This window comes from Thamnophis sirtalis, unplaced genomic scaffold (genome assembly GCF_051295495.1).
Source record: "Thamnophis sirtalis isolate CommonGarterSnake01/CBP01778 unplaced genomic scaffold, rThaSir2_p1.2 scaffold_7, whole genome shotgun sequence".
NCBI classification, from domain to species: domain Eukaryota; kingdom Metazoa; phylum Chordata; class Lepidosauria; order Squamata; family Natricidae; genus Thamnophis; species Thamnophis sirtalis.
The window spans coordinates 24,607,141-24,632,163 of NW_028261387.1; the positions used below are offsets into that span (position 1 = coordinate 24,607,141).

A 25,023-nucleotide genomic window follows, 5' to 3' on the forward strand; every position below is an offset into this window, starting at 1 on the left:
TACTTTTTATTCCAGGGTTTTGATTTTTTTATCAATGCATTTATTAAAAAAGCTTTGATACCTCTGATTTTTAAATATTTCTTACAGCAATGTCTCCCAATAAAATGTGTTTGAGTGCATCTGAGGTTTCATTTTTATTTTTTGTAGAAAAAATAGCAGAGATGAAGCATTTTTGCAGGAGAGTAATGGAATTTATTTCAACACTAAACCCTTCAATTTTATTTAAAACATGAAAAAATTAATCCAAAAGATGAAAGGATTAAAGGTTATTTTTGTATGTTTAAGGTCATTCTAAACTTGAGACTAAATATCTATTGACAGAATAAAACTTGTTTCTGAGTAAACATCCCAAGAGCGCCTAACTAAACAAATTAAGGAGAGATAATTATTTTAAATTTAATGAAAACATCTTCAGAATAGATGTTATTGAGACACTTGATTAAAATTCTAACATTAGTGATAAATTAATATTTATGGCTATGTTTTCTATACCCTGAAAATATTTCCATTTGTATAAATCATACATGAGTATATTTTGTGGTGAGTAAAACAAAATATTTCCATTTGTATAAATCATACATGAGTATATTTTGTGGTCATTAAATATTAAAATACTTTGTTTTGAAAACTTTAGGCATAATATAGTGCAAAATCAATTAAAAGTATAATTTGTGTTTTTTAAGTGTTAACAAAATATATGATTAAGAGGTGCTGGTAATTCTCACTATAGCTATTTCACTTACTGAGTTTATGACTATATTTTTATTGTTATTCTTATTTATTGGCCTGACTTTAATTCATTTCCCTTATAGTTATCTTAATTACCTTAAGATTCCTTATAGGATTAGCATGTAATTTATACACGTGGCAAAAAAAAATGTATGTAATTTATACACATGGTAAAAAATTAAAATAAAAGTTCCTATCAAACAGCTAAGTAAAGCAAATGAAAAACTATTTTTCCTATTAGGGAATGTACTGGAAAGCACTACATTATGGAAAGCAGTATTAGCTTTCAATTTTTTGAGTTCTCTGACTTGCCTCAGAATGTTTTAATGTTTCCATAATTGTTTCATGTTATGGTTTCTAGTCTTTTTCATGATATTTCTTACAAAGACTGACATTAGCATAAGACATGGGATGGATTCCATAAGAACAAGAGTTAATAAAAGACTTTAAGAGTAATTCTTGCCATATGCTTTCTTGATTCATGAATTTTTTTTAGTGGCAACACATTTTCCGAAGCTTAACTGCAAAATACTGTATAAATATGATCTTTTGAAGTTGCACACAGCTTAACTTTTGATTTATTTAATTGTTCAATATGTGCAAATCTTCTATACCTAAAATGTATCCATAACCTTGTGGAGATTTAGCTTTTATCTTTCCCATTCTCAATTGACGTAAATGAAATCAGGAGAGCTTGCCATAAAGTTTTAAACAATATTGTATTACAGATTCAAATGAAATTGGATGAAGAAATGAAAATAAAAATGATAGAAATCATCCCCAAACCAGAACTGTACTATTTGTAATGTAATAAAACACACTTAGTTAAAATTGCAATTGTCGTTCAAGCTGACTTTATCTACATAAACTTTTTTCTCCTTGTAAAGCAGGTCAAATATCAGTTTTATGAACCTAAATTATGGATTATAGAGAAATATTTAGAGTGCTTGGGGTTAATAAGTGAAGATTGAAAAAAGCTATAATAACAAGGTAGGAAGAACATTTCTAAACCTAACAAAAAGCAACCAATAAGAAAACACTGGAAAATGATCTAATTTTCTCTTAAACATACCTGATTGTTTCATCAAAGGGCAAAGTTGTCTGCCACATATTTATAGCTGCCATATATCCTCAGCTGTGAATCTTTAATAGCTTTTTTAAAGAAAAATCTTATCTGTCAGTTTCGGACAGCTGCATATCCTTTACTGTGCATAACAGAAGATGGGAAGCTCTAGACTGCAACTGGTCAGGATAATGAATGAATCTGTCAGTAATTCACCCGGAAAAAGTCCCCTCCCTCCTGGAACCTCAGAAGGGTTCCTTGACTACACTTGGGGAGTCCCACTGACATCATCATAACTTGCTCAGCTGCCATAGATGGCATTTGGACTGGATGGAATGGCAGAGCGCATGATGAGTGTAGCACGTGTGGAATGTCTAACATGAAAGTTCACAGGTGTGGCTGAGGGGGAACAGTTTACATCGGTTGCTATGGATACATGATTGGCTGACATGTCTTCAGAGTCCACAGGAGACACGGCAGCTATTTTTTAATAGGCTCATGAAATCAATCCCAGAAGGTTTGGAGTCACCGGCTAAAAGGTTTAGTTGATTAAAGTTACATGATGCATGCAAGATAAATGAACTCCCAAGACGTAAAATTTGTGGCATTTCCCAATTGAAGCTGATCATAAGAAGTAATTCTTGAGTCACTCATTTAAAATTGTTTGTGAATCAAGAACTGAACAAAAACATCTGAGCTTACTAGTGATTCTCAGCAATGCAATTTTGTCACGCAGAGAAATTGTACAGAAATACTAAGAAAGAATCCCCCCTCCTTATTCTCTCAAACTGCTGAAAGAAAACCTGATGTTCTTCTTGTAAAATGTGTCTGCCTCTAGGTCTTCAGCATAAGCTTACTGTCAGGAGGGCAGACAATCTATTTAATGACTGCATTGACGTCAATAGCATAACTGAAATACTTACTAAGATGCATGATTCCAACTTTCAGGGGGAAGCTTGTTTCTAAGCAATAGGAAAATGAGAAGTGGATTCGCTGTGGGAATGAACTACATCTGCAATGCAGGAAATAACATTTAGGTTGTAAGCAGTATCTTTGAAACACTAGTCAATTCACTCTTTAGCCGTGTGGCAGGACAGAATCTGAAGATGCACTGGCATAAACCAAGTAACTCTTTTATCTCTGCCGATTTTAGAACTATTACTTTCTTTTTCTCAATAATACTTTTGTTGCATTATAAAGAGTGCTCTTACTGACTTCTGGCACAGAACAATAGCTAACATATCTGCTGGTTCCAGCTGTCTGCATCATCCAGTTTCATTGCAAATAATAATACAAACATTACATTTGTATTAAGAAAAAATTAGGCTAGATAGCAAAATACAGTGCTTGTTGTTATTTGTTGGTGACAGAATAGTCCCTTCTGCCTGAATTATACTTCTGTTTTCAGGGTCCACATTAACATAGGAAGAGTTCACAGTTTTTTTTAAAAAAAGAGGTGGTGTATACAGAGCTTTGTCTCGCTGAATGTGAAATACACTCACATTGACTTGATTGCTCACATTGACCTGAAAGCTCTCCATGTGATCTGAGACTCGACTAGTACTGAAAGATGTACTTGCATCTAAACAACTGCCTGAAAGGATTTGGTGTATATCTCATGACATAATTGTGCAAGAATAGTAATACAAATTTAGGAAGTCTTTGTGAGAATTAGTTCTAGCAAGATCAAAAGTAAAACCTGAGCATGACTCTAGAAAAAAGATGCAAGGTTTTAAACCTGATTTCATTAGCAGCCACGGGAATTCTACACTAATGGCCCAATTAGTTTTTCACCATATGCTAAATCTACAGAGCAAAAATAGCACCCTGGAATTCCAGTCTGCTTTGGCTTCCTTTTCTAGTGATTGCTGAAAGATGTTTGGTAGCCCTTTATGGATAATGGCATTGACAGAACACTTCCATACCTCCAATGTTTTCATTCCCCAATACCCTGAAAAGCACTTTTAACAGCAACCCTGAATTCTCTCACTTTTCATAACACCAAAAGAGAAATAAAATAAATTGCTAGCAATCACAAACCCACATTTCTCAGAACATGCCTTTGTGTGTATTTTACTGATACTCTGGAAAAAAAAACCAAACTGAAAAGCTTGTTATAAAAAAATGAATGAAATGATTGAAATTCTGCAAAGCTATCCCAACAATCAAACCACCATCCCTATGTTGCATTTCAAATTCATGATTAGTTGTGAAAGTGAAATCATAACATGCTGGCAATTTTGCAATCATTTTTTCTCCTGATACCAGTAATCAGACTTTCATATTGCTAAGGTGCTGAAATGGTAGAGAGGTAAGTGAAATGCTAAATAATTCAGGAGTAGGATGCTGAATCTTGCTAAGAGACAATACTGACTGTTCCAATCCAGGAGGCAGATAAAAGCAGATGAATCTTCAATGAGAAAATAGTTAATTGCATAAAGTCAGCAATATAAAGAGAAAAGCAGCTCTCAAAACCATCTAATGTTGTGACCAAACAGCTTCTGACCATATCCCAAAACCGGATAAACTGCTTGTTAAAGTAATACAACTTATCTACATAAAGCATTATTACTTACTCCCTAAGGTAGGTCAGAAAATTTTCAGGGTTTTCATGAGATTATGGGCAATGGTACCAGTTCCTCATGGCTAATTTATTTAATCAGTGTAATTGTAAACTAGCCAGGAGGTTCTAGTGCGAAAGCTATACATCTCATAGCAATCTTGAGAATGTCTATGAAGATTCGCAGTCATCCAGGTCATCTTTGGGGTTAAAGAGGCCCTCTATGTTGAAATTGAACAGCCCTCTCTCAACAGAGAGGGAGGGATACAACATCATTTATCTCCAATCTACAACACAGTCCTTTAAACAGTTCCAGGAAAGCTCCAGGTGACCCTGATGATACAGATAAACCTCCAGGTGACTTAACTGATAAAAGAATGCAAATGTCCAGCTATCTGCAAGGAGTATAAATCCTTCCATTTCCCACCATCCAATCAGAGCTGAAGAAGCTTCTTGGATGAGAAGCAAAATGTCTTCAAAGGAAAACCAGAAAGTCCAGTTGTTTCTTGAAAAAAGCACCTTTGGAACAATCTTTAGAATGCTTTACAGATGTCTGTATGAATAGTTTGAATGATTATGGTAGCTAATTGACAATCTAATCACTTTTTGGGTAATTCGTACACAAAAACGCAATGATCTAAAACATGAATTATACATATTTTTCATGTAAAGACATTCAAAGAGCTTAAATAATGGGAAAGGAAGACAAAGCATGTGGGGATATACACAGAACAGAAAACATTTAGTTTCAAGATGGAAGTACGATAACACTGTATTAAGTAGCTTGTAATTCAGAGTTGTGATTCAGTTTCTAGCTAATACTGGATTCTCTCTTTTAAAAATAAAAATAAAGGTTTTATTTTAGCTACACTAAGGTAGAAGATGCCTTCAAATGATGCAGTTTTCATGACAGTATTCATGCAAGTGATTTGCCACTTTTCAAGGCTCTTAGGTTGTTGCCATTTGAATGTAAAACATAATTCACTACCAAGAAATGTTTTTGTTTTCATAAATGTGTAATATTTTGTTTGCTTTTAAAGCTACCTTCAAAACAGTGATGTGCGGTGAGGTTCACGGCCAGTGAGGCAAGCGGACAAAAGCCGCCCTATGTCTGCCAGCGCCAGCCGCCCCCGAAGCCCTAACACGTGCCATGTCAGGGCTTCGGGGGTGGCTTCCGCAGGGGGGGGAGAAAGAAGGGAAAATCCACGGCTAGGCAGCCTGCTCATACATGCGTGCCCCCACACTTCTCCCTTTGCAAAAAGGCAAAGTTGAAGCAAAAGTGGGGAAAGCAGAGCCAGACCCGAAGGCGGTTTGAGGGGGTTAAAGAGAAAGCGAGGGACCGGAGAGGAGCGGGGCACAGCACTTCTTACCCGGCTTGGAGAGGCATGGACGGTGGGGTGGGGGACTCCTGGCTCAGTCCTCCTCCCTCAGCAGCCTCTGAGCCAGGGCAGAAGGATGGCCGGAGAGACTCGGGCAAGCAAGCTGCACACAGCACTCCGAGAAGCAGCAGCACAAGGGGCGTCCTGCCGCCTTCCAGCCTCCCTCCATCTGTCTCCTCCCAATTCGTGTGGTAAAAAGAGGGTTTAAAGGGACCAGTGGGCGTCGAAAGAGAAAGCCGTCACGTGATGACGAGCCCACTTGCTGCTCCTGCTCCAGCATGCCTCCTGGGTAGCAAAAGCGGGGACGTCCTCTGGGCGTGTGCAGAGTGCCACCTTCATTAAACCCAAGTCGGGCCGAGTTTCCTTTTTTTTAACCGTGAGGCGGTTTAACGGGATGGGGTGGCTGCACTGAATCATGAGGGTGCACACAAACCACTGTCTAAACTATATGGCCAGCACAGCAGCATGCACTTTAAAGACAGCGGTGTGTGTGCACCCTCATGATTCAGTGCAGCCACTCCATCTCGTTAAACCGCCTAACGGTTAAAAAAAAAGGAAACTCGGCCTGACTTGGGTTTAATGAAGGCGACACTCTGCACACGCCCAGAGGATCTTCCCGCTTTTGCGCAGCGGCAAGCACTTTAAAGACAGCAGTGTGTGTGCACCCTCACAATTTAGTGCAACCACTCCATCCTGTTAAACCACCTCACAGTTAAAAAAAAAGGAAACTCGGCCCGACTTGGGTTTAATGAAGGTGGTACTCTGCACACGCCCAGAGGACCTCCCCGCTTTTGCGCGGCAACATGCACTTTAAAGTGCCGGTGCGGCTTTCTGCCATAGAATGGGACACGTCCCACTGTATGGCTGGCGTGGCAGCATGCACTTTAAAGTTTTAAAAAATAAAAAATAAAGTGCCAGCCTGTGCGCCAGCAGAGGCAGGTAAAACACACACACACACACACACACACACACACATTAATTACAATAATACAAATTACAATTACTTACAAATTACAATAATTTTGAATTCCTCCCCCCTCCCTCCGACCCACATACCTTTTCCAGCTGTGTCACAGAGGATTTCAACTCACACAACATCTTGTGTGCAATGATGAAAATGTAAAAAATGTAAAAAGAAAAAGGCAAAAGCTGCTGGTCAGGCTGGGTTAGCTGCTGCCAGAGTCCCAATGGATGACTCTGCTTAACTGTTTAAAAAAAGCCTCTAAAAAAAGTGCCCTCTGCAGGAGGAGGTGAGAGAACCACATGCCTCCTTTGCATAAGGAATTTTTCGCCTTTTAATCCTTGCTTAACTCTGCTCAAGTGATCATAAAGATAGGCTAAAGGAGGCACGTGGTTCTCTCACCTCCTCCTGCAGTTAAGCACTAAGCAGAGTCATCCACTGTGACTCTGCAGCAACTACCTCAGCCTTTTTCCTTTTAATTTTCTTTTCTTTTCAGGATGACAATGGTGAGGCCCTGCCTCCCCTGACTGCACGTCCCTGCTTCAAAAGAACCTACTGTGGAAGAGTGTAAAACTTCATCCTGTTTTGAATTTCAAAATGTGTTAGTTCAACAAGTTGGATTAATAAATACATCCAGATGTGCAAAGACACACACACATACATGTGGACATCTTCTATTCCATTTTATCCCCCAACCCCTAATCTCTTAACAACTTTATTGAGAGATAATGGCTGGATGTCATTCAGAGAAGGCATTCACAAGGAAATACCATAAGGGTTTCAACCTGGCCTTCTTAACCTCAGCTCAACTTAACAGCACACAGTACTCCACTTGAAATAACTGTTTATTATGCCAAATTTCTCATAGCCACACTGACAAGATAGTGCCCATAATATTAATGTAATATAAAGGGATCAGTCTCATAAAAGACAGTGGAAGTGAAGTCTTTTCAACCCTAAAAATATATTCCTTCAGTGTCAGAAGTTCTCTGTGGGCAAAAGTAATTCTAGATAATTGTTTAAGCAATTGTTTAATTGCTGACTGAATGCCATTTATTTACTATGCTAAATTGACTTTTAGAATCAGATATAGTCCTTTAACTTACACTGAAAATGTTAAATGAAGTCTAAATCAGATTTTTAAAACAAAGAAAATGATCGCAGAATGAATACATTAATTTACTTTGTCAGTGCTATGAATCAAAGTATAATAGTGTAGTAAATGGAGCACAAGCCTCCTTACTAAGAGATAGAAAACCACATTTCATATATTACATCAAAATATATTTCAAACTCTGTACTGGAGAAATGGGCACATAGTAAAGGATCATGTTTCAAATTAGAAAAAAAGTACCTTATTTTTCAGAGTATGACACACTCACCCCCTCCCCCAAGAGGGTGAAAATTTGGGTGCTTCTTATACACCAATCGTAGCCAAGGCACGGAGGACATGGTAGTCTGTGGCAATCCCTGCAGCCTGGAACAGCTGATTGGGGGTATTCCGGAGGCCGATCCACCCACCATCAGCTGCTCATGCTGAATCAGGCTGCAATAATGTGCTGAAGCTGACCTGGCTGTTTGCTATTTGCTACAAGGACATGTCAGAGTTTGCAGCAGCAATCACATTCAGAAAGCACACACAAGTAACTGATTCAGCAGGATTAAATAACTTCTTTTATATATAATATAACACATTAAGTAAATAAACAATACCAAAAGAAGGTTTCCCAACAGATAGTTTAGCAGAGAATTTTCACTTTCAGTTTTAGTTTCAGATATCAGCACAGCATGCAGCTTTAGTATAGAACAAGACACGCCCTGTCTCCTTGCTGTCTCCTTCCTTGTTGCTCACACAGCAAATACTGTTTGTTTCCAAACAGCCCTCAACTCTCTCATACAGGATGCTAGCCAGATGAATACCATGGATTCTGGTAGGCAGAGGCAGAATATTTTTTTCTTATTTTCCTCCCCAAAAACTAAGGTGCGTCTTATACTCCAGTACGTCTTATAGTCCATAAAATACGGTATATTATTCCTAAAATAATAAGACTTAAGAACAATAATTCACATCGAGCTAATAAGATATAATAGATAAGATGTAATATATGCCAAATACTGAAACTGCTATCATGATTACTTTTTTTCTTTACATTTCATGTTGGGACTAAATCTTATTAATATAACTAGAGAAATATTTTTAAAAATCACTTATTACAACTTGTTATTTATGTTCAGGCATAACTCAGTTTGCATTGACATTGAATCAATGTATACTGTTCAGTTAGGCATAACATTGCTTCTGTATATTCATTATGCCAATTTGGTGGTGGTGTTAAGGACCAAGAAGTCCACCTTCAACCATGGAAACTTACTGGGTGACTATGGGCCAGTCACTCTCAGTCCAACCTGCACCACTTTTGGAGAAAAAGTAGAGGAAAGAGTGAAATGAACACCACAAGCTCCTGGAAGACTGAATATAAATTAAAGACTCATCATCATTGTTATTCAATATTTTGACTAACTGCAACTTGATATACACTTATTCAAAAGTTTTCTTCAAAATAATTTAGACCAAGATCTATTTTCCAATTGAACATAATGGAACAAGGGTGGCGAAAGAAATATGGCAGCCTAAAAGAGAAATGATATTTGCTCATTTTCCATCCCCCTCAGCTATATCAAATCTAATGCCAATCTAATTATTCTGTAATGATCAGAATTCCTAAGTCTCCCTGAATTAGGAATTGAAACCTAAGCTACAGCCTAAAGAGTGTATGAGAAAAATTCATTGGTAAGATTCCTGAAGTATAATTTTAAAAATGTGGTGTATGTGTGTCTGTGTAGAAATAAGGGGATAGTATGGTTCGTTGGTTATGGTTTATTAAACTTGTATGCCGCCCTATTCCCAGATGGACTCAGGGCGGCTAACAAACCGAGGGGAAGGGAACAATACAAAAACAAACAAGACAAGAAATAAATTACAAAAAACAGATTTAAAAAACTCGCAACAGTCACAACAATTCGAGTGGGGCTGGGAACTCATCAGCCCCAGCCCTTCCGGAACAGCCAGGTGTTAACGGCTTTGCGGAAAGCCTGAAGAGTGGTGAGGGTCCGAATCTCCACGGGGAGGTCGTTCCAGAGGGCCGGAGCAGCCACAGAGAAGGCTCTCCTCCGAGTAGTCGACAGTCTACTTGGCCGGCGGAATAGTCGACAGTCGACAGTCTATTGGCCAGCGGATGGAATTCGGAGGAGGCCTAGTCTGTGGGATCTAATAGGTCTTAGGGAGGTAATTGGCAGGCGTGACCCGTCAAAAGCGCGGACGACAAAAGCGCGATCGACAAAATCGCGCCTTTGACGTCATCACAGCGCGACGAAAAAGATCGAAAAATTCAAATAAAAATTAATAAAAATTAAATTAAAGCAAGCCGATTCACATAAAGGTAAGGGTTAGGTTTAGGGTTAGGGTTAGGGTTAGGTTAAGGGTTAGGGTTAGCTTTAGAGCGTTAGCGTTAGCGTTAGGGTTAGGTTAAGGGTTAGCGTTAGGTTTTTCGTTACTTTAACGGTTAGGTTTAGGGTTAGGTTTAGGGTTAGGTTAAGAGTTAGGTTTAGGGTTAGGTTTAGGGTTAGGTTTGGGGGGGTTAGGGGAAGGTTTTAGCTTTATTTTTACATTTTTTTGAACTTTTTCGTCGCGCTGTGATGACGTCACAGCGCGCTTTTGTCGAGCGCGATTTTGTCCTACGCGCTTTTGTGGTGGAACCATTGGCAGGAGGTGGTCTCTCAAGTACAACAGTTCATTTAGTGATTGTTCAAAGTTATAATGGCACTGAAAAAAGAGATTTTTGACCATATTTCAGTTACAACCTTTGTAGTATCTACATGCTCATGTCATCAAAATTCAGATGCTTGGCAAGTGGTTCATATTTATGACTGTTGCTATGTCCCAAGATCATGTGATTACCTTTTGCAACCTTCTGATAAGCAAAATCAATGGAGAAGCCATATTCACTTAAAACCCAGGTTGCTAACTTATCAGCTGCAGTGAGGCAAGAAAGGTCATAAAAAGTGCAACATTCACTTAACAGATGTCTCACTTAACAAGAGAAACTTTGGGCTCAATTGTGGTCATAAGTCTATAACCTGTTGTCTATAACCTGTGAAGGTACATTAAGTCTGTTTAAGTCTTGGCAAAATTCAAGGCATCTAATCTAGCATACAAGACAAGGGAATTTTGTCACATTAGTCAGCAAATTCACTTACTCCTTTCTCTGTACAGAATGAGTCATCTAAGTAGTGGTGTCAGTTAAATATTTCTCAACATCTAATTAGCATCTGTTGCTGTAGTTTAGATCAAGCTTACATTTTCTAGAGAAATCTTGTTGGGATTGGGGCAGATACACTATATTGCCAAAAGTATTCGCTCACTCATCCAAATAATCAGAATCAGTTCACTTCCATGGCCATGTTTAAAATGTAGTACCTAGGCATGCAGACTGTTTTTACAAACATTTGTGAAAGAATGGGTTGCTCTCAGGAGCTCAGTGAATTCCAGTGTGGAACTGTGATAGGATGCCACCTGTGCAACAAATCCAGTCGTGAAATTTCCTCACTCCTAAATATTCCACAGTCAACTGTCAGCTGTATTATAAGAACGTGGAAGTGTTTGGGAACGGCAGCAACGAAGTGGTAGGCCACGTAAACTCATCCAACATCAGTGTGTGACCTCACAAATGCACTTCTGAAAGAATGCTCAAAAATTTCCATAAACAACACTCCTGAATCTTGTGAACAGCCTTCCCAGAAGAGTTGCAGCTGTTATAGCTGCAAAGAGTGGACCGACGTCATATTGAACCCTATGGATTAGGAATGGGATGTCACTTACAGTAAGTTCATATGCTAGTAAAGGCAGGTGAGCGAATACTTTTGGCAATATAGTGTATCTGAAAACTAGGTTCCACTTTAAAAGAAAGCAGAGACCAAAAGGGGTAAGAAAACTGATGCTGCAATTAAGCACAGGACCATTTGTATTTTTCTAAAAATAAAGAAACCCAAAGAACAGGAATCATTAGAGAAGGGAAGCTGAATTGTGCAGTTTTGAAGTAGTGATATATTAATACTCATATGCACTATAACATTGAGTAACCAATACCAATGACTAACCTAGGTAATATTTGAGAGTCTAGAAAAACAGTGCATGACCTATGAAGTATGATCAACATTTTCTAATGCTAAAATGTAGTAGGCTTATTTCAGAATAATACTATACCCTCACAACAAAATTGCAGGCTGATAGAAAATGAATATACTTCAAATGGAATACTGTATATCTGCTCAAAGATTCATTTGTATCAAGGGACTCTTAAATAGGTACCTGCCTTTTGTTGAATAAAAATCCATTTAATACTATAAAAATAATGAAAAGAAGTAGAACACATTGAAGACACTGCCAAGAATTAATTTTACTTTAGTCTTTTTTTACTTAATGCAGATGAAATAAATAAAATGCGACCCATTTCTCAAAATGAATGGAAGCTGTCTTTCTGAACGTCAGGGATACTGGCTGGAATTCTAGTGGCCATCTGTTTCCAAATCAATTATGCTTACTAAATTTGAATATTATTTTGTTCCAAATCTGTGTAAGAGAGGAAATATTTTTTTAAAAAAAATTCTAATATTCTAGTTACCTTTGGCTTTCATTACTACAATGAAAATTGCCCTAGTTACCAATGTTCTCCAAATTCCAACAGAATTTAAGTTTATTACCCTTGTCCCTAATATTATATTTTTATATTCAGTTTGTTTATATTTTTAACATTTTACTATTTTCATTGTACAAAGGGCAGAGTTCCTGGAGATGCGTAGTTTCTAAATTAGATAGATAATTAGATCGATAGACAGACAGACAGACAGACAGACAGACAATTGTGTGTCATATAGTGAAAAAACTAAATAATCAAGTGATATGAGTGCAACCTAAGAATCATACAGCTAAAGAAAGACAATTCAGAATGGTTACATTATCCCAGGTCTGGGAATATTTAAATAAATGCTAAAGAAATAAATATTCCTTCGTTTAATTTGATTCAACATCCATGTTATTTTATTGGCAACATTAGAGAATTTGCTGTTTCAACTTTTCAGTTTCATCTAAAAGCTTTCCAACTTCCCATCTAAGCATTAATCAGATATGATCTTGTTTAGCTTTCTGAGATCATCAGTGGTGGATAGGGGCTGCCACTGAACAGAAAATTGGCCTATTTAAAGTAACAAAAGGATATTGGAGAAAATTTGAATTTGCTTTTGCAAATGTTAAAAGGATACTTTTAAAAATTGGGACAATATATTTGATTCCATTGTATTCCTCTATTCTAGAGAGCAAACATCTGAAACAGTGTCCCCAGTAATCACAGTTGCACTACCATGCTGAGAAATAAGGCTAAGCAGGAATTTCAGGAAGATTTATGTCTTCAGGAGTTGCTTCTGGTGAGGAATTATAACTGACATCTCATTGTCAGTACAGCTAAAAACGGCAGCTGAATGCGGGATTCGGACTATTAAAACCTTTCTGGAGTAAGGAGAGATACTGAGATCATCCTTAAGTACTCCAGACAGGTGGTCTTTCTCTCTGTGTGTGTGAGGGTGTCAGGCCTGCAGCGGGCTGAAAAGTCTCCACCAACCCCTCTTCCTCAGGGCCCTTTATAAAGTGCTACCGATGCGGTCAGATGGGCCACAGAGCAACAAGAATGCCTGGCTCCAGCTCCTGTTCCACAACAGTGCCAACCACCTGCCAGCGCAATGAAGAAAAAACCCAGAAAGCCACCAGAAAAGAGTCATTTAGAACAGCAGCCAATGGAGGTGGAGAGCCCTGCTATAGGAGAATCCCCTGACACCTCAGAGGAGGAGAAGGAGGCTGAAAATACTGAAGACGACCCAATGGTGAGTGCACCTATTCCCCCCTTTACGATAAAATCCAAACTCCAAGTGCCAAGAACGGGAGTGGAAGGGGAAGTTGGGGTGATCATAGACAAGGGCTGCACCCGATGCTTAATCAGCATGTAAATAGTGGAGCAGCTAGGTATATGCACAAGACCCCTAACCCACCCTATTCGGTTTGAGCAAGTAGATGGAACCCTAACTGGGGGCGCTCTGGCCACAAAGATCATCGAATTAGTAAAGTTGATGATAGGCCACCACTATTAGTTTCTCTGATTCATTGGGGCTCCTAGAATGCAGGAGTCAATTATCTTGGGACTTGCATGGCTTCACAAGTGGGCACCTATTATAAAGTGGGAGGATGGTGTTAGAAAATTGATTATTGATTTTGGGCCGTTACCACCCGTGGAGCCTAAAGGCCACCCAGGAACGATAAGACCCAACAGGCCAAACCATCCAGAACCTGCAGCCCCTGCAGCAGACACCAAACCTCCGGGGATCCAACGAGTCCCAAAGATCTACGGGAACTTGGTGGAGGTGTTCAGTGAGGAAGACGGAAACTACCTTCCACCTCACCGTCCCACAGATTGTGCAATAGACTTCAAACCTGGGGTAGCCTTACCAAAGCCAAAAATGTACTCTATGACTCCCAAGGAGATGACTGAATTGAGGAAGTACATTAACACCAATTTGAAAAGAGGTTTTATTGAACCAGCAAAGTCGAAAGTAGTGGCTTCAGTGCTCTTCAGAGAAAAGAAAGATGGCGGAGTTCGCCTCTGTGTAGATCTGCGAGCCTTGAATGCAGTATGCGAAAAAAAACACCTATCCCCTCCCCCTCATGAAAGATATGTTGAACCACTTGGCTAAAGGCAAAATCTTCACCAAGCTGGACTTGAGAGAGGCATATTACCGCATACGAATCCGAAAAGGGGATGAGTGGAAGACCGCTTTCAACACTTCCCTGGGAAGCTTCCAGTACAAAGTCATGCCTTTTGGACTACAAAGAGCACCTGCAGTCTTCATGCAGTACATAAATGAGGTGCTACATGACCACCTGTACCGTGGAGTACTCATTTATTTAGATGACATCTTGATCTTCTCTGAGACCCTAGAAGAACATGTGAAACTGGTGCGGCAAGTCCTGAAAAAACTTCTAGCTGCCAAGCTGTATGCAAAATTGTCAAAGTGTGAGTTCCACAAGACCTCGCTAGATTACCTGGGGTATCATATGTCCAACGGAGTAGAAATGGATCCAGGACATACCATTCAAGGTCTGACTGATCATAAAAACCTCTATGCTCTTTTAGCCCATCGGACGTTATCCCCCAAGCAAGTTCACTGGGCACAATACTTCCAAAGGTTCAAATTTGAAATTAAACACATCCTCGCAGGAAAGAACTTGTTAGCAGATGCTCTGTCGAGAAAACTGCAATATGACAGTAAGAAGAAAGAAGTTGTCCACCCCATCATATCTCTCTCTCACCAAAAGGCAGCTCAAGTCACCACTCGAAGCCAAGATAAGCTGACGACTGAGCTGAAAGCAGCTCTCCGGATGGACCCATGGTTCAACAACAACAAGGACATCCTAACAGTGAATGAGGGCTTAGCCTGGAAGGGGTCCAAACTGTACATTCCTGCAGGGATGAGGCTGCAAGTGCTACAGCGGAGTCATGATGTGAAGCTAGGAGGCCACTTCGGATTCCTAAAAACGCTCCACCTCACCAGGCGTCAATTTTGGTGGCCAAAGATGAAATCAGAGATGGAAGATTATGTAAAAAGCTATGCTACTTGTGCCACGATGAAAACCCAGCCGGGAAAGCCCCCTGGACTACTACAATGAGTGGCCAGCCCCAGCCTACCATGGGAAGAGATCGCCATGGATTTCATCGTCAAGCTTCCAAACAGCAGCGGTAATAGAGTAATCTGGATAGTTATTGATTTGTTTTCCAAGCAAGCACATTTCATTGCTTGCTCAGGGCTGCCATCTGCAAAGAAATTAGCGAAAATGTTTGGGAAACACATTTATCGCCTGCATGGGATGCTAACACCTCCGGTGTTATGTGGACTATCAGCAAGACAACTGGTCAGACTTGCTACCCTTCGCCGAAGTGGCATACAACAATGCGGTCCACAGCAGTACCAGATTAACTCCTTTTCAGATTACCAGTGACATGGAATTTGTTCCCATGCCTGAGCTGCCTAAAGAACCTCCCTCCTCCATGTCTCTGAATGAATGGATGGACACACTAAAGAAGGGATGGGAAAATACGAAGAAGCCTCTAACAGATGCAGCAGAAGCCTACAAGAAGCAAGCTGATAAACATCGCTCCCTCCAACCCCCCTTTTGGGTGGGGGACAAAGTTTTTTTATTTACAAAATACATAAGATTGAGGCTGCCTACCAAGAAATTAGGTCCAAAATTTCCCAATAGAAAAGATAATTAACCCAGTTACAGTTCGACTCAGCCTACCCAGAATTCTAGGGAAAATTTACCCAGTATTCCATTGTAGCTTGTTGAAACCAGTAATGGGGTCTAGCATAAGGCCATCCACCCAAGCTCCCCCTCCTCCTGTAGTGGTAGAAGGGGAAACACATTATGAGGTGAAAAAAATCTTAGATTCCAGGATGTATAGGGGTCGCTTACAATATTTGGTGCATTGGAAGGGGTACCCTTTGTCTGAAGCTACATGGGTGAAAAGTTGGGATTTAAAAGCAGATAAATTAGTGAAACAATTCCATGAGAAGTTCCCTGATAAGCCAAAGGGTACCCCTGGGGGAGGCAGTGGAGGTTAGTTATATATGGTAACCTTTATTGTAATTTTCTTTTCCAGAAACGATTTCCCTTTTGAAGAATCTTTGTTCCTTTAAGAATCTTTGGCCTGCCACACTCTCATTAAGGGGGGGGGATAGCACCGGGTAGAATGTGTTGTTTTCAAAATAAAAAAATCCTTTCTACAAGCTCAAGGTTTTGTCTCCGCACCTTCACACCTGACCGGAAGCAGCTGGGTGTGGATGCCAACATGGAAGAAGAAGATTGGACCATGTGATGGATTGTGGGTCTGGGGACAAGATCATGAACTTTTAACTGGGTGGGATTCTGATGTAATTTCCAGATTTGGGATTTCACAGATGTGCTATGATGTCTGATTTATTAAATTGGAACTTTAAGGATCATTTTGCCCTGGACTCTGATTTAATTCTACATGATACTTGGAACACTGATGTAGATGGCATAAACTGCATTTTTGTGGTTGGCTTGTAGGCAGCTAAGGGTCACAAGATTACATTGAGCTCACAGCTGTCAATGTAGCCTTTAAGAACTTAAAGTTCTGGCTGAACCTGAGAATCATGTTGAATTTTATTTTTTTATCTTTCAAAACTGCAAATTTGATCACCAGGTAAGTTAACAGTTTTGTGACAAATAGTGAAAATATGATGTGGATAACTATTTTACATTGGATTTATAACAAGGCTTGATAGAAGTCTTAATAAGTCTGGGAGGAAAAATGAAGAGGGCTTATAAAGAAAGAAAATACTATTATTTGAGAGGATTAAAGATTGCTGGGAGAAAGAGGAAAGTAGATAAAATTGGCTTATTTGATCAGGGTTAGAATAAATCAGATCTTATCTCTGATGAAGTTTAATGCATTTTTTATTAGGATTGTATGACAATGTTTTAAAATGTTTATTTAAAATGATATAGAGGAATTTGTTTAAATAGAAAAGGAAAGAATTCAAAGTGGGTTTATTAATGTAATTTGTAATAATATGTCATCATTTCTGATAACCCTTAATGGACTTTTTCTGATTGAGATGGAGTGAAGAAGTTTTAAAGACTTGTGTATATAGAATGGAAGGATATGGCATAAAGAGGTGATTAGAAGAGATTCTTTCTTCTTCTTTCTACAATTTTTCTTTTTATATGTTTTTATTCTAGGAAAAGTGTATTTGTTCTATGTGTATAATATAATCTTTAATAAAATTATTACCAAAAAAGGGAAGATTTATTCATAGGATTTTTGCAGTGACCTAGGAGGTTTATGTATGAAGAATTGATGCATTTCAGTTGACACATACCATTAATAGTTAGGAATATTGTTTTTGTAAAGAGTATATTGAGCAATGAAATCCATCCCTTTGTTAAATGAAATGGTTGCTCACAATTGTTTTTTGTGTCCCCTTTACTGTAAAGTCTTCAACAATGAACCTTTTGCATTTCAACAATGAATCATTTCCTCCATCCTCTTCCTGTCAGCCCCTATACCAATCTTCTAGGCATTTTTTTGCATACATATCTTAACATCTGTTTCTGTTCTCCTCACAAAGGTTCTTTCTCATCTCTGCTACTCACCTATGTTACAAAACACAACTAATGACAAAACGGCTTGAGTAACCCATGCTCGACCAGCAAACATCCATTATAAAAATGTTTAATGGTATCTCTCTGCTTGATGCTGTAAATGTACAGGACAGGCCCTGTAATTGAACAAAGCAATATTTTCCTCCCCAACAGAACACATACCTTGAATGTTTACTTTGGAGATGGGTAGCTGACTTGCTGCTGGAGACCTCCTGTAGAGGAATGAATTGAAGTTTATTATATGGCTTCACTGGGATTCAGAGACGCCTGTGAATACAATGCAGGTTTTTTCCCCCTTATTAATATAGATTAAGCACTGACTCTATAAGAGTAATGGGTAGCTGAATGGAGGATATGCCACATAGTATCTTCCATTCAAATATGTAAATATGTAAGTTTAACATCATCTGCTAGTGAGGTGATTCATCCATGCTAGTTTTTCCCAACTTTGGCAATTGGACTTTGACTCTGGGAAAGCCACAATCAGCAATACCATCTAGGGGAATTCTGGGAATTGAAGTCCATGTTTCTTAAAGTTGAGAAGTGCTTCTGCATGCAGTCTAAAGCAGCTAAGTGCATCTTTTTATGTGGAGGAACCTTCAAACATTGGCCTATCCATCTGGCAAGTCAATGCCTACAAGTTGCTTGCCTCAAAAAGCAGCTGTCACCCAGATTCAGTGTCAAGAGCTTCCATACTGCTTGTTTAGGAATGTAAAATCATACTGCACATTCTCATGACTAAGAGGAAATGTGAAGGGGACGGGTGCATCTGCATTAAAGTACTCTGATCAGTCGATACAAACCGATGGTAGTACTTTTAAACATGTAAATATCATCCTTCTGATTTTACCCTCATGAGATTTCACAAGGAAGAAAAATCTAGTTTCCTCAAATAAATATTAAGTAAACTGGACAGCTAAATAGCAGATCTGGACAATGGACAGTGAAAAGTAATAAATATTTTACAAATATTTCCATTTAAAATTATGACAGGCTTGGAACAGGTGCTTTTACAGGCTGCAAAGCACTTCTGGCCATCACACCAACTTCCCCCCCAATCACGTGACCACATTTTAGGTGCTTGACAACCACTTTGCCTTCATGTGACTGCAATTTGTAATTTTCTGGCAAAAATGTCTGTTCAGAAGAATGAATTTGCACTAACAACTGTGGTGTTTGCTTAATGACTATAGATTCGGTTAATGAACACAGTGGCTCATTTAACAACTGCTGCAAAAATGCTGTAAAATTGGTTCCAGTCACATGAGGATAACTATAAATCTTAAGGAGGCTTCCCCAAATGCTGTACCAGATGTTTGTACAATTTCTGTTATATTTGACCATTGACAGGGCACTTTCAAAATCTGTTAATTAACAGATAGTGAAAATTGCAGTACAAATATTATCATTTTTGAAGAATTTATTTTTTTCATAATTCATTCCAATATGTGATTTTCAAAAATAGGACACATGCACACACAAAATATATTAGGAAAAAAACTATTTTTAAAATAGACGTTAAACACAATAAATATATTAGGAAAAAATGTGAATGATATACATATGATTTTTCATTAAGAATTTGTCTTTGTAAAGAAACCAGAAGTTGTTGCACCTAAGAGAGAGAATAAACTAACAATAGAAAAAATGAAAAACCAAGATGAACCAAATTGACATTCCTACATGAGGACCAAAGCCATAATTATCCTTCTGCAATTCAAATCTAAACTCAAAATGACTGCTTTGCGGATTAGCTTGTATTTCAATCCAATGAATATTTGGATTGTAACTTCCACTGATTTTAAACAGGACCTACTTCTGAATAGATAATTCATAGTATTACAATCTTAAGGTCTGATTACAACATTTAATTAAAAAGAAAAATGAAAAAAGTAGCTTACTTGTTTGATGTTCCCTGCAGATTAGTCAGTATTGTAAAATTATTTCTTACACTTCTCAAACTTGCCAAGACCTATTAAAATGTAAAATGTACACTGAATAACATAATATATTGGAAGAACTCAAAATGTAGAATTATATAAATATGCAGATGTTCTTGGAAGTCCCACAAATGTCAGAAGAGAATTAAGAAAAAATATTTTTTTTAAAAAACAAATTGGTTTCAGTTTTTAAAATTATGCTTAAATCCATAAAGTAACCAGGACTTATATTATTCAAATTGATTAAACAATCATATATCACAACCCCTCATATTCCTGTAATACTAAAACTCGGTTGCAAAAATCTGGAAAATTACTAAATGGCAGCAAAGAGATAATAAAAATTCTAATTCTTTGCTTCTTAATGGCCATATAAACTTTTGGCAGTCCAGATTTATATAATATTTAACTAAATTTTATATTCATATGTTTGAAAATAAAAAAAAATATCACAGTCTATTTATTACCAATAATAGTTTGAAGGTATACAATAGACAGTAACTGGAAAAGAGAATAAAAGTTTATTGTGTGACTATAAAAAGTTGTTAATAGCTTAACAGTTAAAACAAGACTATAGGCCATAGAAGTACTGAAATCTTGAAAAGAGCAGCAATGCCGCAAAACACAAAGAAACGTAATTGCTTTGGCAACATCACAAAAATAATCTATTGCTTGTATTATTTTCTCCTGAAATAAATTAGTTTTTCTATTTCCAACTCTGGCATTTATAAATTGTGCATTGTTATTGGGACTATTAGCCACAGTAAAGAGATAAAGACGGGCAGTTTGGTTTAGTGGTTAAGGCAGTGGTTAAGGCAGTGGTTCCCAAACTTGGCAACTTTAAGACTTGTGGATTTCAACTCCCTGCTGGCTGGAGAATTCTGGGAGTTGAAGTCCACAAGTCTTAAAGTTGCCAAGTTTGGGAACCACTGGGTTAAGGCACCAGGCTAGATACAGGAAGACTATGAGTTCTAATCCCACCTTAGGCAACTCCCTGCTGGCTGGAGAATTCTGGGAGTTGAAGTCCACAAGTCTTAAAGTTGCCAAGTTTGGGAACCACTGGGTTAAGGCACCAGGCTAGATACAGGAAGACTATGAGTTCTAATCCCACCTTAGGCATGAAAGCCAGTTGGGTGACTTTGGGCCAGTCCCTCTCTCGGCAAATTCACTTCATACGGTTGTTATTATGGGGAAAATAGGAGGAACAAGTTGAGTTGGATATGTTCACCGCCCTGAGTTATTTGTAAAAACAATGAAGGTAAGATACAAATAAGTAAATAAAATAAAATTTTAAAATCCATATTTAGGCTTTAGGCTTTTAGTACGGTACTTCTATAGGAAAAGTATACGATGAGCAGCAAAATGGAAGTAAATTTAGCATAACATAGCTGGCAAGATTAAGGAAGCAAAGATTTACACAGATTTCAGTAAAATAAATTTAATGCTAATCTGTAGTAAATACAGAACCTGGAAATTGAAATAGGAATGTCCAGGTCTTTTATTGTGAGGTCATAAGAAAGTTGTCTTTCTGAATATTTTGACCAGATCTTTCCTTGTGACATTATGAGATAATCTGACATCTAAATTACTGGTAGTTGCTCTTAAAAGCATAAAACAACTGTAGCAGTTTATCAGGTAAGTTTTCTGTTATATATGCAAATGTTCCCTGTTACCAGCTCTCTGATTGGCTGGTCATTTGACAGTTGCTTTGGGCTCGAGTATAAATACCCTGACAGTTGCAGGGACGTTTTGAATCGCTTGTCACCTACTAATAAACATCTTACTCTCTGATTCCATGGCTCCTGCGTCTTTCCCTCACACATATTCAACATTTTCAAATAGGGTTTTAGAGAACGAGTGGAGCATTTAAAGCCTTTGAGTTCTAATGTGCCTAGGGGAACTGAGAAGGACTACGTGGGAAGGTGTGATGAGTGTAGGGATCCTGAAGCCAGGTCTAAGTGAAACAACAAACAGTATTTACACATTCAGTTTGGTTTTCAAATGTTTTAATTCAATCTTGTTAGTGATAGAAACTGTATTACAATATTTGGAACATACCTGTGCAAATGGTGTCACTATCAGGTCATCTCCATGTCTAATAAAAATGTAAACAAAAAGGAGCATGTGTTTTAGACAATTTTGAAAAATAACTGTGTAACTAAGAATCATCACAATATCTTGTTCTAAGACTTTGGCTAAGTTTAAGTTAATGGCTATAACTTTCATGTCCATGCACAAATTAAGATTATATAGAGCCAAACTCGTGAATAGTGATTTTAAATTAGAATGGGAAATGAAGTCATTTATTGCTCTATAGTTTTTCTCTCTGTTGGAGCGGGATTCTACCTTGTGCATCCTGTTCAGGAGTCTACCTTGTGCATTCTGACTTATTTTTATAATTGATTCAAAAGAGTTTCTTCATTTGATCCCATATACATTTTCCAGAGCATATGTATTAGAAATGGCAACTTTCAGTATACAGGTTAGAGATGCCTTTCTATTTTAAAAAAAAATTATAAATATTCAGCATTTTATGCATTTTAGTAGATCTATGCACATTTTAAAAATGATTTTAAGAGATACCTCAGAAAGTATGAGAATGGGCATTCAGTACCTTTTTTATGTAGGCATTTCTTTTTTCAGCTTTCCACATGAAAAGCCATTGCTGCCTTAGTGAATTTACTGATTATAGCAGCTACCTCTTTCAACTGGGTCCTTAAAGCAGCCATGTCTTTGTTCAAGCTTGTTTGAGGTCTGAAAAAAACATAGCTGCCTTAAAGAGATGTGGGGTTCGATGATGGAAGATAGTGAGGAACTTGATTTCCAGGAGGAAGGGGTGATTTCCACAGAAGGAAGAGGAAGAGGCAACTCACCTCAGCCCAGATTTTATGTGTGAGAGAAAGTGGTTGAAACAGCCCCTTCCTGATAGTTTACAGACTATATTGTAGATGCAGATAGTAGAGTTTGCAAGATTTTGTCTATAGCAATAAAGAACTCAGCTTGGAAAGATTGCCACATGTCATTCTTGGTTTTGGGCAAATGTAATTTCTGTGCATTTTAAAGTATCCCTTGCAAATTATTTTTAAGCATGCATAATCCTAATATTTAAAATGTATGGATAAATTGTATATCAAGTTAAACCATGAAGTTTTGGAATTGTTTGCCTTTAATATTGAAATATTTTCTTTCTAAATGTCCTACTTAATTACAAAGTGAGTCCAGTGAATCATTTTAATATATGTTGCTGATTTGAAATGCTTTTTACTTTTAAAAAAATATATTATTATAATAAAGTGATAGTCTAAACCCAGGCTCAAACTCCCTCTAGGCACATAAGCCACCTGGGTGACCTTAGGCAAGTTGTTCCTCTCAGTTCATACCAATATTGGTCTGTATAACAAGCCATTGAAAAATAAAACACCTAACTGAATCATGCATTGATGATATTGCTCGAAGAATTACAATGAATGCAATATGAAATGAGAAGATCCAGTAATCACGTGGCACAAACTTTTGGAATAACAATAGCCTTGTTAAAAAACTTTTTTTTTCAAAAATCACTCTGGTAGTTTTCTATTTTATTTGGCCATAAATAATTGCTGCTAATCTAAATGGTTCTCTAATCAGAATGTATATCCAAAGAAATGAAATAAATCCAAGCAGACATTATCATTTTTTTCTTGTAATGTAAGGCAATAAAGACTAGGAAATTCCAGTTAGGTTTATATACTAACTCTCATTTGGAAAAAGGGCATAACATTATGAGAAAAGGCCAGCTTTGGATTTCCTGGCTTTTGTTGACATACCCTGCTTTTAATGCTGTTTAAACACAGACAATTTGTCTGGATTTTCAATATGGAAAATTAGATAATAAGTATGCAAGAAATAAAAATAAACAGGTGTTCCTCATGTAAATTGTGATTATTCAAGCCCACCATTACCACTGTTGTTCCAGAAGTTAAGAGTGCAACAGAATGTGGCTCTATATACTTAGTTTCTAAGTTGTCCAGAATTCCAGCTTCCCAGTCATTCCACTCCTTGTTCTCCCAAGTCCTGATGATCACTAAAAACTCATTCTTTATGGGGTTGTGGTTTTGGCAAGCAGAAGGAGAATGTTCCCTTGGATTCCACAGAATATACAAACATTTTTCTTTTCTTTTTCAAGTTGGCATATTCTGTTCCCTCTGTTGTTACGCTTCAGACCTGATGATATGGAGGTACTGAATTTTTTTACTAGAAAGAGGTTGCTGCTGTTTGCCTGATGATGATATCATGGAGCTGATAGCAACAACTACCCACATGATGATTAGACACAAATACTTTTTTGATATTATCAAAAAAGAGCCAAGGTGGCGCAGTGGTTAAATGCAGCACTGCAGGCTACTGCTAGATCAGCAGGTCAGCGGTTCAAATCTCACCGGCTCAGGGTTGACTCAGCCTTCCATCCTTCCGAGGTGGGTAAAATGAGGACCCAGATTGTTGGGGGCAATATGCTGACTCTCTGTAAACCGCTTAGAGAGGCCTGAAAGGCCTATGAAGCGGTATATAAGTCTACTGCTATTGCTATTGCAATTATCAGCTTGAAAACTGGTTTCACTTTTCTGAGAAAATTCTTCCTTTAAGAAGTGGCCCCAGGATTATTCTAGATCAACATTTTCCAATTTGTTGCCTTCAGATCTGTTGAAATTATAATTACAGTCTGCTCAATAGAAATTCTAGGATATAATAGATCTACTTACTGTTCACTTGGAACAGAAGAATTCCGTGACATGGTCTTTGGTGACAGGTCATAGTCACTGTCTGATCGATAAAGAAATGATTCTCTACGCTGGCTGTGCCCTGGAAATGTGGTGTGAAGCACAAGCCCTGAAGAAGAGCCGGCCTGAGGATCAAGTGGGCTACGACCAGGTGAAGGGCCATTTTCGACATCAAAGCTGTGAACAAGAAATTCATGGATATGACCAACATTGCATATTTATCATCTTAATTATGACTTCATTTTACATTTTCAAAGTTAAAAATTACAATATCATTAATTCCCGCTTATCACAACTGGAAAACAGTAGGCAAACACCTAATCAGAATAATGTTTTTTGAAAGC

General features: G+C 37.9%; 1 protein-coding gene across 7 annotated transcripts in view; it reads right to left on the reverse strand.

The window, feature by feature from the left end:
• Positions 1–25,023, reverse strand: part of PDE4B (phosphodiesterase 4B) — a 262,922-nt gene that overhangs the window by 39,848 nt on the left and 198,051 nt on the right. For 5 of the 7 annotated variants that reach the window (XM_014052785.2, XM_014052784.2, XM_087719528.1 and 2 more), the window contains 4 exons: positions 24,662–24,856; positions 21,981–22,017; positions 19,884–19,954; positions 18,145–18,194 (listed from right to left, as the gene is read on the reverse strand). In XM_014052785.2, coding sequence (XP_013908260.2) covers positions 18,145–18,194; positions 19,884–19,954; positions 21,981–22,017; positions 24,662–24,856 — 353 coding nt within the window. Of the gene's footprint in view, positions 1–1,801; positions 1,934–18,144; positions 18,195–19,883; positions 19,955–21,033; positions 21,158–21,980; positions 22,018–24,661; positions 24,857–25,023 lie in introns of those variants that run through there. The other 2 variants (XM_087719530.1, XM_087719532.1) reach the window with 2 other exon arrangements.